This window comes from Trachymyrmex septentrionalis, unplaced genomic scaffold, assembly GCF_001594115.1.
Source record: "Trachymyrmex septentrionalis isolate Tsep2-gDNA-1 unplaced genomic scaffold, Tsep1.0 scaffold24, whole genome shotgun sequence".
Classification (NCBI taxonomy): domain Eukaryota; kingdom Metazoa; phylum Arthropoda; class Insecta; order Hymenoptera; family Formicidae; genus Trachymyrmex; species Trachymyrmex septentrionalis.
This window is the reverse complement of record NW_017305397.1, coordinates 2,636,482-2,649,523: the sequence shown is the minus strand read 5'-3', so window position 1 is coordinate 2,649,523 and position 13,042 is coordinate 2,636,482. Positions and strand designations below refer to the sequence as shown.

The 13,042-nt window shown below is 35.7% G+C and overlaps 1 protein-coding gene across 6 annotated transcripts in view; it reads right to left on the bottom strand.

Annotated features, from left to right (window-relative positions):
• Nucleotides 1-13,042, bottom strand: part of LOC108748679 (uncharacterized protein CG43867) — an 82,428-nt gene that overhangs the window by 19,565 nt on the left and 49,821 nt on the right. The window contains exons 1-2 of one of the 6 annotated variants that reach the window (XM_018486953.1): nt 12,404-12,449; nt 11,812-12,136 (exon numbers count right to left, since the gene is read on the bottom strand). The exons of the other annotated variants lie outside the window; for them this stretch is intronic. Of the exons in view, the coding sequence (XP_018342455.1) occupies nt 11,812-11,886 (75 nt within the window). The 5' untranslated portion in view covers nt 11,887-12,136; nt 12,404-12,449. Of the gene's footprint in view, nt 1-11,811; nt 12,137-12,403; nt 12,450-13,042 lie in introns of those variants that run through there. 6 annotated transcript variants of the gene reach the window in all.

The window sequence follows — 13,042 nt, the reverse complement described above, 5'->3', positions numbered from 1 at the left end:
AAGTTTCGTCAAATTTGGTTAAGTCCACAGACGGGACGTACTGCTGACTCGATGACAGTTTAATGGAAACGATGAAGTTAAACCGAACTCGAAGATCGGCTCGATCAAAAATTGATACGCCTTTAAAGTGACAATTTCGAAAATCTTATCCAAAAATTGCACAATGTACCTCACACAATTTGCCTTAGTAACAGACCTCCGACCAATTTTAAGTCATCTTTAAATCTAAGAATTTTCGTTGGACTTACTACAATTTGAAATAAAGTTGTGTTTTTTAATTACAAAAATACAAAGTTGTCAAAAAATTATTACAGTAGATATATTAATAATAGTGATTAATAAAAAATTATTATAGCAAATTACTATATATAACAGAAGTTCGCAAAGTTATTTTAAACAAAATTATCCATAACGTTATCATGATATTATTGATATAGAAAAGTATTTCAAACAGTTTTCATTAATTTTCAAAATTAATTTGTAATATTACTCTCTTTTCTACACTGTTAGAAATGCTTCCTTTACATGTATTATAAATGAAAGCTCGTAGTTATGAATAAAATTAAAAGTAATGTGAATGATTTAACTGAAAATTACAGTTACTTAAATATAATAAATATGTACATTAAATTTCTTAAATTTTCATGAAAAATACATTAAATTTAATGTAATGAAATTAAGTTCAAATTGTATAACTTAAAAATATATTAAATTCATGAAATTTTTAACAGTGTATATTTGTGTACATGTACATAAAATTTAATGTATTTTTCATGAAAATTTAATGTACACGTTCATTGCATTTAAGTAACTAATTTAATTTTCAGTTAAATAATTCATTACTTTTAATTTCGTTCATAACCACGACATATACATGTAAAGGAAGGTGGTTACATTTCTAACAGTATACTTTTTATAAATACATTAAATTTAATATAATGTCATGAAATTAAGTTGAAATTGTGTAACTTAAAAGTTTTAATGAAATTTAAGAACATTTCTAACAATCTATCTCAAATGCAATCTTATTTGAAGTCTCGCAATTTTTACGCTACTTATATACGAATACTTCGTTCCGCCGTGATATCGCCGAGGAACGAATGACCGTCAGTTCCCCGCTACAATAACAAGAGCAGTCAGCGAATATAAAGAATCCGTGGTTCCTCCTCGCTCGGGCGAATAAAGCGGCCGTGTAGCACGATCCCGTCTTTTTCGAGGAAGATGGATCGGCGGGAAGCGAAAGGGAGGAAGAAGAGACGCGAGCTGCAGCGCGAGGCGATGCTTGGCGAGGCGGGGCGAGGAGCGGAGAGGAGCGGAGAGGAGAGGACCAGGATCTCATCAGGGTGAGCGCAGTTAGCAGCATCTGGCGTCGGAGGGAAAAGAAAAAGGCAAAGGGCTGCGAGGGAAGAGAAGGCTTGCGGAGGCCGAGAAGCGTACAAACGTTCCTCCTAATGCGGAGGGGAAGAAAATACGCGCACTTTCTCGGCGCGTTACACACTCTCGACACGCCGCGCTCCGCGCTGCTCCCAGAGAGGGAAATCCGCAATGTAGGGCGGGATGGCGAGAGAACGACTGGTACATTAGTCGCAGGGAGGGATGCGCCACTGGGACCTCTCAAACTGTCATCAGTGCGTAAATTTCGCTTTTTGCGACGCCGAGATGACACCGGAAGTTACCTGACTGATCTAATCTGCGAAATTTCGCATATGTGTCCCACCTAATATCTTTTAGATATATATGGAAGTCTTGCTTGTATAATATTAGCTCACTCATAATTCTTAGCAATCCTCCTTTAAGGCTCCTGAGTAGTTATCACAACCGTATTGAATTATGATACGTTCAGAAATGAAAAATGACACATTAATTTTTATTACGTGCCATTTATAAATAAAGACAATTTAGATAAAACAAAATGACGAGATTGCTTTAAAACATTTGTAAAAATGGACGAAAACTAAGCTTATCCCTCCCGTAACAGTCAATAAGTAATCGTAAAAAGTGATAAAAGGCACATTAAGTGCTTTTATCCAATGTGCATGCGTAGCTTATTTTTTAATTTACACGTTTCTTTTATCACTTTTTACGATTATTTACTGACCGTCAGGGGGGATAAGCATAGTTTTCGTCCATTTTTATAAATCTTTTCAATCTCATCATTTTGTTTTATCCAAACGGTCTTTATTTATAAATGGCACGTAATAAAAATTAACGTGTCATTTCTCACTTCTGACGTCTGATTCAATATGACTGTGGTGACTACTTAGGAGCCTTAAGGAACTGCGATAAAATTGTCGCATATTTTTATGCCTAACGACAGCGTTAGATTTGTTGCTAGAATTTTGAATCCAGCCCGTTCATAACTCTCGTGTCCCTTGGAAACCACATAAAATTGTCGCCCAATTCATGCCCAATGATAGCACTCAATTCTCGACAATAGCTGGGAAAAGTATCTACATGGAAACAAAATAATAACTTAGCAAAAGTGGTTACTCATGTTCGTCGGATATTCGGGGCTTCAGAGAAAGTGTTCTTTTTGGGATGAAAAGGAAAAGAGCGAGGAGTAACTTTTTTTCTTTTCTACGGCCAGCAAGGTTTCCTGTAATTTGTCCAGGTCCACGTAACATAAAGTTACGGAGGGTGAAAGTCGCGGAACGATAACACACACCCTTTCGCGTTTCGATCGTCGGAGGATCACGCGCGCGCTGGGACGTCGTCATCGCGAGGATTGGCTCGTTAATGTTATCGGTGCCTCGCGTGACGCGAGAGATGGAGGCCGGTACTTTCTTGAATTTCGTTCGCTTTGTGCGCGGAAAATTTATAGCTGGTTCCCGATGTTGTCGCGTGCGGCCGGGAAGAATCACGGAAAGTACGGACGAGAAAGGAACGAAGGCGATCCGGTTTGTTTTTCTTTTCCAAGGGGCAAGAGAAAAAAAAACCCACAAAAGCGAAAATTATTTCCGGTTACGTGATTTATGTACTCCTTTCTTTTTCTCTCTCTTCCTCCCTTCACACGCTTCTGAACTGTTATTATATGTATATACAGTTGCGATGGTAGTCCTTGTAGGAAGTAGATAAATTAAAGCGATATAAATAGTAGGCAACTCGCGAAGATACGAACTCGTCGTCTAGCCTTCAAATCCGGAAATTGGTTTTGTGATTGTTGAACTATTTCCTGTTTCTTTTCACTTCTATCTCTATTCACGTTTATCTAATCTCAGGAGAAATGCGAACCGCTACAAATAAATTCTTTAGTACCAAGTGAATTTTTTCCACTGCATTTCGGAGTAAAGAAACTTGAAGAATCAATCGAATCATTTCAACATTTTTTAATTAAAACTAATAAATTATAATTGAATTGCCGGGATATTATAACAATGGATTTATTCTATTTAATAAGTCAAGCAAAAATATTTCGAAGCCAATAAAATGTTATACTTTAGTATAATTAAACAGACTGAAAACCTTGTTGTTTACAACAACAGACGGAATCAATCGTTACCTTTTCTGGCAACGATCGATTCAATTTTCTTGCTTGTTACGAAAAGAGCATGCTTTGTATCGAACACTGCCACGACTTGCTCTCGGGAGAAGAGTAATGGCCGGTGGAATTAGCTCGACGAAAACGAGAACGTATAACGGTTAGCACCTCGTGCGTTTCTTCTTCTGCGGTACCACAGAGCGAGTGCACGACCCTTATTTATAACGAAATCCCGAGGTCGAGAAGCCGGATCGCTCTCCCGTGCCTTGTATATTAAACTATGCCAACCCCTAGAAAAGGGGTATGAACATACGGACGGTTTCACCGCAAGGGTCACGAACGAACGAAGGGAATTATGTTGAATATGGCGAAACTCAGATTCATCATTGATTCACATCTCATAATACGGACTCTTATTTAGTCTTCCTTTAACATTATTGCCAGATATGATGAACGAGTCGTCATAATATCGCGTTTGTAATCATCCGGATACTTTGAAATTTATAATTTTGCAGGTGTCGTCGAAAATACGAAATAATTTTACATTTTAATTCTAATGAATAGCAGAGAATATAGGAATATATTTATATTACATAGAATTATTATATATTTAATATATTTTTGACGAATAAATTTAAGTATAATATCCTACAAATTTTAATAATAAATAATATTTTATAACAATTTTCAATTTAGTTAATTCAATATGTTTAATTTTATAGTATTTAACAATTTAAGTAATCCAGTGAAGGTCAATGATTTTAATAAAATGAGCTAAGCGTTTAGATGAATAATAAATTTATTAATTTACATTTGAAATGAGCAGCGATATCTCATTGTATTTGGGATGTTTCATCTAAACACATAGCTTGTTTTATTAAAATCATTGACCTTGACTGGATTACTTAAATTATTAAATATTGCTTTGCACACCTATATACGTGCCAACATTTATACTTGTTTTTAATTTTGTAATGTTTAATTTATCTATTATATTAGTAATGTTTTAAGTGCTTCATATCTTTTAATAATACACAAGTATGTATAAAAAATAAATGGTATAAATACGTGCACATGCAAAATATTAATATCTTTATATACTTTTTTTTATTAATTATACAATATATATTATACGATATATTTATTTAATAATTACATAATAAAAATATAACGCTACATTTTTACTTTATATTCTACATATTCTAATAAGAGCAGCTTTTCCTAACGTTGACTTTTTGGAGTAACAATCCAATATTAACAGAATACGCGTCCGCATTGTTCACCATAGGAGACAGTCCAAGGAGAGTGTTCAAGAGGAACAAACGGGCGAACTGTCGTCCGGTCGAACTAATTCTCGTATCTCTTTATTATCGCGGTCGTAACGCCGTCGCCCGTCATCGTCACGTAACGTTGTCGTGAACGTTAGTACGATCGCCGTTATCGTTATTGCACCCGTCGGTGCATCCTACCGCAAAAATGGGACGCGCGCGCCTATGTGCCCAATTCCCAGTGCAATCCGCGTAACTGCGACATTTATTCGCGAGACGACCGATGGAAGTGCCGGCCGGTACACGCGTCCCATACACATAGCGATAGCCAGTCGTCTGAATCATTGTTACGAAGGAGCGCGAAATTTTTTCGTCCGCTTTAACCACCTTTTATTCCTGGTTGCATGACGCGCTTTCTGCCATCGAAAGTTCGTGACACCGGTTTTATGGCGATTCATGGCAGTACACGATGGTTGTGCAATCTTGCAAGCAATATCTAGTAACAAGAAAACATTCAAAAAGAGCGAATAAGAATAGAAATTCTGCGAATTAGAGAATAGAAGTTTGCTAAATTAATAAACTAATTTGTAATAATCCTTCTTGTATTGACGTTTCGAATTCAAGTCAAAGATTGCACTCTTCAAATTAATATGATAGAAGAGATTCTACTTGCTGCATATAATGATTGAATTTCTTGCTGACATTGGACATACATAATTGAATTAGAATTTTGTGATTCGCCGATGATGGCTTGAATTGGATCAAAGCGTCCAATGTAAGAAGGATTAATACAGATTACCGCACAGAATTTTTATTCTTCCTTATGGAATATTTTCTTGTTAAATATTAAATATTAAAAATTCTTTCGATAACGCTCATATATTATAAAAATAATTAATTAAATCGACCCAGAGAGGTCTAACAAATACAAGTAAGCAAATCTTTTGGGATGTGCATAACTAACAATTTTATTATTCATATTAAAACAATTTTAATATCTGTTTTAATATGAATAATAAAATTGTTAGTTATGCACATCCCAAAAAATTTGCTCGTTTATATTTGTTAGACCTGGCTTGGGATTTAATCAATTATTTTCTTCTTTAAATTTCGAAAGTCCAATTAATTGTCGGCACTTTTTATTGTTAATGTCTAATAATAACGCAACAAATGTAGACTGTTTATATTCCTAAAGAATTTATACGTACTCTGCTTAGTTCTAAGTGACGTATTTTTCTTTTTGTCGGGATACAGTTTTAGGATCGGTTTCATTATGGTGTGAAGCTAAAGTTGATCCTATTCGACGATATTTCAGCTAAGTGTTTATAAGCCGAGGGATACGTACAGTCATAAAAAGCTTGGAAACCACTGACTTAGTGGAGACGCAAGTGGCGCGGGACTGGATTTGATGTGTGCAGACCAAGTTGTACCACCCCACGACTGCTTTCTCTTGTTATTGATGAGAAAAAAGGACAGAAAAGAATGTCTGGAGGTTGGGGAAATAAACGAGAGGCGTTCTGAACGATCAAAGAGTATGTATAATCAAAACTGCATTTTTTATTACGCCTCATAGATATAAAATATTTGAAACTTATAAAAAGAAAAAAAAACGAAGAATAAACAACCGTAAGACAAAGAAACAGATTTAAACAAGAATTACATTCCGATGCAAATGAAATGGATTCACTATATCTTGCATTTTGGAATAAAAGTATCTTAGATTTTAAAAAAATTCGGAAAAGAAAACAGTTTTCCTTAAAAAATGAAGGACAGAAAAAATAAAACAGAGAATAACCGCAACGAAGAAATGATAAAATTATGTACCAATGTAATTAGGATTACGTTCGGTTACGTACGTCGTACCGTATTGTGTATATCTAGAAAAAGAAGTGCCTGAATCGAACAAAGATCCAAATCCCTGAGTGTGTAACAGCGACAAGCTAACACGAAGGTTACAGGAAAACGAAACGCGGGCATAGAAGACGTTCGAGAAATCGCTTAGGGCCGAAGTGATGGCTCCGGCACGAGATAAAGAAAGAAGCTAGTGCCTTGTAAAGCTCGTAACCCAGATGCGTCCCGTGTGTTTTATTGCCCTTTTACGTTCCACGACTTGAGGGGTGGAAAGGGGTGGTGATGGTGGTGGAGGATAGCGGCCGTTCGCTGTCGTTTCTCGTGCGCGCACATATACGATCTTACACGGAAGCGCGAAATCGTGCCGCCGAGTACGTTTTAGTATACGTCACCGGCGAAAAGTACGGAAAAGTTTGCTGAAAAGTGCGGAAAACTTCCGCCGATCGCCACACACTAAGAGTTGTCACTCCTCACTAGCCGACCTGATACGGCATTGAAGTTTTATGCAGCCGCTTAATAATGTCTTGACATAATAATATTTGTTCTAATATGTTCTTATACATATGTATAATAAAAATTCTTTTAATTCTCCTTTCTGAAAAAATGTACAGACGACTGCACGGAGAAAAATATTTGTTGAATTAACTGGAATTGTGGTGGAAAATGAACGATTCAGAATTCTAGTTAAGTTTACTAGATTTCTGATTAAATTTACTAGAATTCTGGTAGATTTAACCAGAATTCTGGATCGTTCATCTTCCATGTGCTAATATTAATAGTAATATTAATAATCTTACACTGCTAGACATCAAAGAAGCCATGATAACCTTCTAATCTTTTGATTTAAATAACATTTTGTTATTTTTACTTTTTATATATGTGAATATAAATCAATCCATTTCTATGGTTAAACTGCTTAAAATAAACAATAGTAATGTATGCATTTAGTAAATAATAAACTAAATTTGAATCAAATTTAATACATTTCTTGAGTAACATTATTTAATTCAACTAGTTAAATTAATGACATATTACGAACAGTGACGATATTCTACAGAAATGATTAAAAATAACTCATTAGATATAATTTGACATTACAATTTTAACAATGTATTAAACTCGCTTAGCCCGCATATATTATATCTCTTCTCTTTCTTCTTCTTCACAAGTATTAACTACATATTTTAATAAAGAAAATCAATTGCATAACAACTCTTTGTCGAAAAGTAAAGTTTATGAAATCAATTTTGGTACAAGAATTAGTATAATCAGTCTCACACACACACACACAAAATTCGTTTTCTAAAGAATTTACCCCTCGTGAAATATTTTCGAAATAATCTCTTTTCTCAGCGACATCCAATTATAACAAAAATATTCTTAACTGCCTTTTATTCCCTTCGTCTTCAGTGTACCGCGAGAAATCCATTCGGTCGACCCGACGTCAGTGTGTTTGACGGCCAGGATTAATATTTTTCGGCCAGTCGGTGGTAGGCGCCAAGGAGGTCGATAATACGTACCCTTGCCGCAAAACGAAAAGCCGCTTAGGCCAGCAACCGCGACCGAAAAAGCTTTCTACCAAGGGAAGGCTTTCCCTCCTCTCTTACGACCGCCCTTACGCTCCCGTTACGAAACTCGCGGATGTCTGTTTGGCGATAAAGCTCAGCGTCCCTTCCGCCTTCGTACGTTTTCTTAGCTTAGCCCTCGATACACCCGGAAGCTTGCTTCCGTTAGAAAAGGATCAGTTTATGCTCAGCCGAACGTTATGAATCAGAAAAGGGAGATCAGAGATATCGGAAATCTCGGATATACAAGAATATATATAAGAATGAGACTCTCCGTAAATAAAATTCAAAAGATGATGTAACAAAAAAAGAGATTTTTTTTAATTATCATAGAGACAAAACGATCTACTTTTAATGTAATAACTATATTATATTGTAAGGTTATCTATAATTTTTTCAAAGAATAATTTATAAAATATTCATACTGCGTGGAATTTTGCAAACTTCTCTTCAGCGCTAAATATTGACAAAATAATTGGAGGACAAATACATTTTCATTTCTTTTACGTACTTGATTGATAGTAATTAGAGAACAATTTCATTCTTTTTACACAACTGAAAAGGCAAGGGAAATCCACTACATCACAGTGTTTTATATATGGATTCCACAAGAAAATAAAAAATGTGACGTTGATCAGATTCGATAACTTCTCAATAAGATGTTAATGCGATCTAATATCGAATAACTTTAAAATAGCGTATTGATTGTACTAAAAAAATTTTTTTGCGTATCATAATTATCGTTAGCTAGATGTTGTATCGCACATGATTTTCAACATTAATAATAACCAAAAGTCGAAACGTCGTCTGTTGATTGTACATTTCTTTTAAGATTTAACAAGAAACATCTAACTTATAGCCTCTTATTTATTAAATTATTAAATTAATTTTTATCTATTGGAGCCTAGTTTTATCTTCTTTTTTTAACAAAACAATTTATCGTCTCATAGTCAAATAGAAGCCGCTCGAATATCAATTAATCATAACATAATGTTATAAATAATGTAAGGTAGTAACTAACTTTGGGTAGAATTCGATAGACGATTTCAGACTGCGGCATTTGCTTGAGAGCATTAGCGAGAAAGTTATCCGTTATTTTTGTGGTTTATCACGGCAAATTCAACTCATTCCGCCTACCGATTGCAACTCTGTGGAATAATAAAAAGAAAAAGAGACCGGAAAATTGAGATTGGAGTCGAGCTGCGAGTCGGGAACACGCCCGAGACTTGTCGCTCAAGACTCGCGCGGCTCCCCCAAGAAATACTAATTACAAAAGTAATTACAGCAGTAACAGTAGACACGATAAACGGTATTATCCCGTGCGACAAACGTAATTGCACGGTAACGGAAAGACAATTAACTGCTCCATTTTCGCGGGCAAACGGCGCGTTACCGCACGTATACTCGCGCGCACGTGGTTACACGTATGCAGATACGTACAAAAACCACACATACACGCATATATATATATATATATATATATATATGTGTATGCGATGTTATTTAAACTTCAGTTTACGTTACCGACGCTTACCGGCACATCCTGCTATGCAAATGCGTGTTGAATTATGCATTCCGTCCGCGAGTTATAGATACATCCCGCAAGCGGAAAACGCGCGCGCTGAGTTATTATTCCGTAATCCTTCCGCTAGGGTTGTATCGCGAATTCATTTTGCATTGTAATTCCCGAAAGACTGGCACCGCGATGGACGTCGCGCCGGCTTAATATCGCGCACGTTACCGACATTCGCGACGCGCACAACGCAGCGCAGTCTGAAACTATAGCGAGAAATTAACCGGAGCGTCTGCGCAATTTTTTTGCTCCGCGCGGTCATTTTTCTTTTCTTTTTTTTAGCCTCAAGCGTTTAAAGTTTCGGCCAACGAACCGATGATTCAGCAGTCATGAACGACGATTTTCTGTCGCACTCGGTATTATTACAAAAGAGCGGTAACGAGGGAGGAAATGTACCGGATAAAAATGTCGCGCCATAAAGCGTAAACCTAGCTTTCTGGTAGCTTTTTATTTGACATTTATTCGTGACACTTGTACATGACAGCAGTATGGACGGTATGATATAAACCTAGCTGCACGCTAGGTTTTACATCTGACATTTGTTTCACGACACTTGTGTCTGACACTCGTGTCTGACAGCGGAGAATAGCAATAAGCGATGAAGAATTTCTCTCAGATTGCATTACAATGAGAGAATGCTAGTGGATGAGTTAAGGAAAATGTCATAATGTTCAGTAAAATTTAACTCAGGCAATGAGATATAAATGGCATCTCCTATTAATTCGAATTAAACACATTTAATTTAACTGAGATTTCGTTCAAATCCATATCAAAACAATTTAAATGGTAAATTTTATTTCGAGAGAGAGAGAGAGAGAGAGAGAGAGAGAGAAGGTAAAAATCAGATTTCGTTTTTCTATTGAAATAAAACTGATAAAAATTAATTTAAAAGAGAGAAATAATTTTTTTATTTAAAAAAATCAGTTCTCTGGAATTACGTTTATGGCCACCCCGACGGAAAAAGAAATTCCTGAAAAATGGTAGAGTAACCAGTTTTTCTAGCAATTAAATCTTTCTTTTACTTACTTCGAAGGAAATATGCCGCTTCAGTTAATATCGTTTACTATAAAAATACGTAAAGGATTGAATTAAAAATCAAATATTTGACAATTTATACTTATATTTAATAGAAGAAATAATTTTGTTAATTAAAAAAGTTATTTCTTCCACTAAATATGAGTACAAAAAATTGTCGAATATTTCATTTTTTAATTCAAACTTTTATATATGTTTACAGTAAAACTAACGTTAATTGAGGTAAAATATTTTCTTCGGATAAAAAAAAGATGTACAGATTTAATGGCTAGAAAACCTGGTTACTCTACAGTTTTTTAATGCTTTTTCGGTTCTGCCGAGGTAGCCATTAACGTACTGCTAGAGAACTCATTTTAACCCCTACACGTGGCATATATAACCACACGTGTGGCGAAGTGTGGACGCTCGCTAAGTGGTCCATTCAGCGATGCCTGACAGAATACATTACAGGAAGCCACAGTTAAAAACTGATTTTCCAACGAAATTTCTTTTGTTCGCAACTGTGCAGGTAATTCCTCCCTCTTACGGGAAAATTTCGCTGCGCTTAGATAAGCAAATATATGAGAAAACCATCAGCCGGGCTTAAGCTTAATGTTCTCGAATCTCGATTTCTCTCGCTCGCTATTTCTTAATCAAGCTTTTATCACACGCTATCTTCTTAATTCTTTCGATGTTCAATATAAAACTTGTTAACTTAAGTCTCTTAGATCAAAATTCATTTATACATATCTAGATGAAATATATTCGTTCACAAGTTTCATAAAAATCAAATCTGATCGTAATTTTTATCTTTTATATACAAAAATGTGACTAAAAAACGTATATTCTTGTTTATTGTTTTTATTTCTTGAAAATTTCTCTCATTAAAAGATCTTGTTCGGCTCCGTAGCCTTTCTATTATTTTATTGTTTTTAGTATATTCTTTAACTTTTTGTTTGTACAACACACATAATATCTACAATCAAACCGCGTTTTATTAAAGTTCGAGGAACAAGCTTATCGTGAAACTTCGTGCGAAATGAAAGGGAATTATATGATTACCTTGCGAAGCATCTCCTCGAGAGATTCCATGTCCAAAGCGGAGTTGTTGTTTTCGGTGTGTACGGGTTGCATCATTGGCAATTTATCAATCCACTCCAGATGAGTCACAAGTCTCGATGAGAAAATTGTACTCGCGGACACTAATCAAAATCGTTCGGCTGCGATGATTTCATTGAATGTCATAAATATCGGCGCGGTCAAAACTTATCACCTCGTGATCACCATCGTTTCTCGCGTTACACTGTCCATCATAATCGAAACTGTGTTCACAATGATTGTTTATGGACAGGCAGATGATAAGATATGTTTGGATTCGGATACAAATCTAAAAATCCAAATTTGTTACGCTTTCAATCAGTATCAAAAACAGTCAATCGCTATTAATAAATTTAACTTATACAAAAATATGGTTTAATTTGAAATTTTATTTGCGTTTAATAAATATTCCTAACTAAAATAAAACAAAATCTTAATTAAAATAAAAATTGATATTTACTCGTTATATTCTTGCTCTTATATAAATTTAATTTTAATGGATATTCAGCAGGCAACTTTTGTCACATTATCGATTTTTACACGTATTTTTATGTACCTGGTCACAGTGTAGAACTGCATTTCGTGTTGGCCGCGGTAAGGAAGGTTTGAGAAACAGTGGATTATACATACATACATACATACATATATATATATATATATATATATATAGAGAGAGAGAGAGAGAGAGAGAGAGAGAGAGATGAAAAGGAGACGCTGCAAAACGACGAAAAGGGAAGGTTAATCTTTCGACGGGGGCGAGAGAGACCTGCCATCGTCACACGGCGTCGTCATCGAGGACTGTCGAGAGCGTCGCTCTCTGCACGACTATTTTCGGACGTGGGGTATTTTTAAGCCTCGCTTTGGGAGTCCCGAAAGGCGCGATTTCTAGAAGAAAGAAACGCGCCGTTTCCTGCCACCGTCTGTCGCCTTTCACGATGCAGTTAGTCGGTGCTGCACTTCACGGACAATCAAGAAAGAAAATATGAGGAGAACGTACGTGCGTGTGTTCTCAGAGAATGTATACGTTCGCTTTCGACTAATTGAGACACAGGATAAGCAGAAAAAATATATTTTAAACCGACAAAGCTGTCATTTGGAAGATATTTTAAGCAATTTTCACGACATGACAGAATGAGGTTTCCTTTCATCCACCTTGCGAAAGATGTACACACTCACACACACACACACACACACA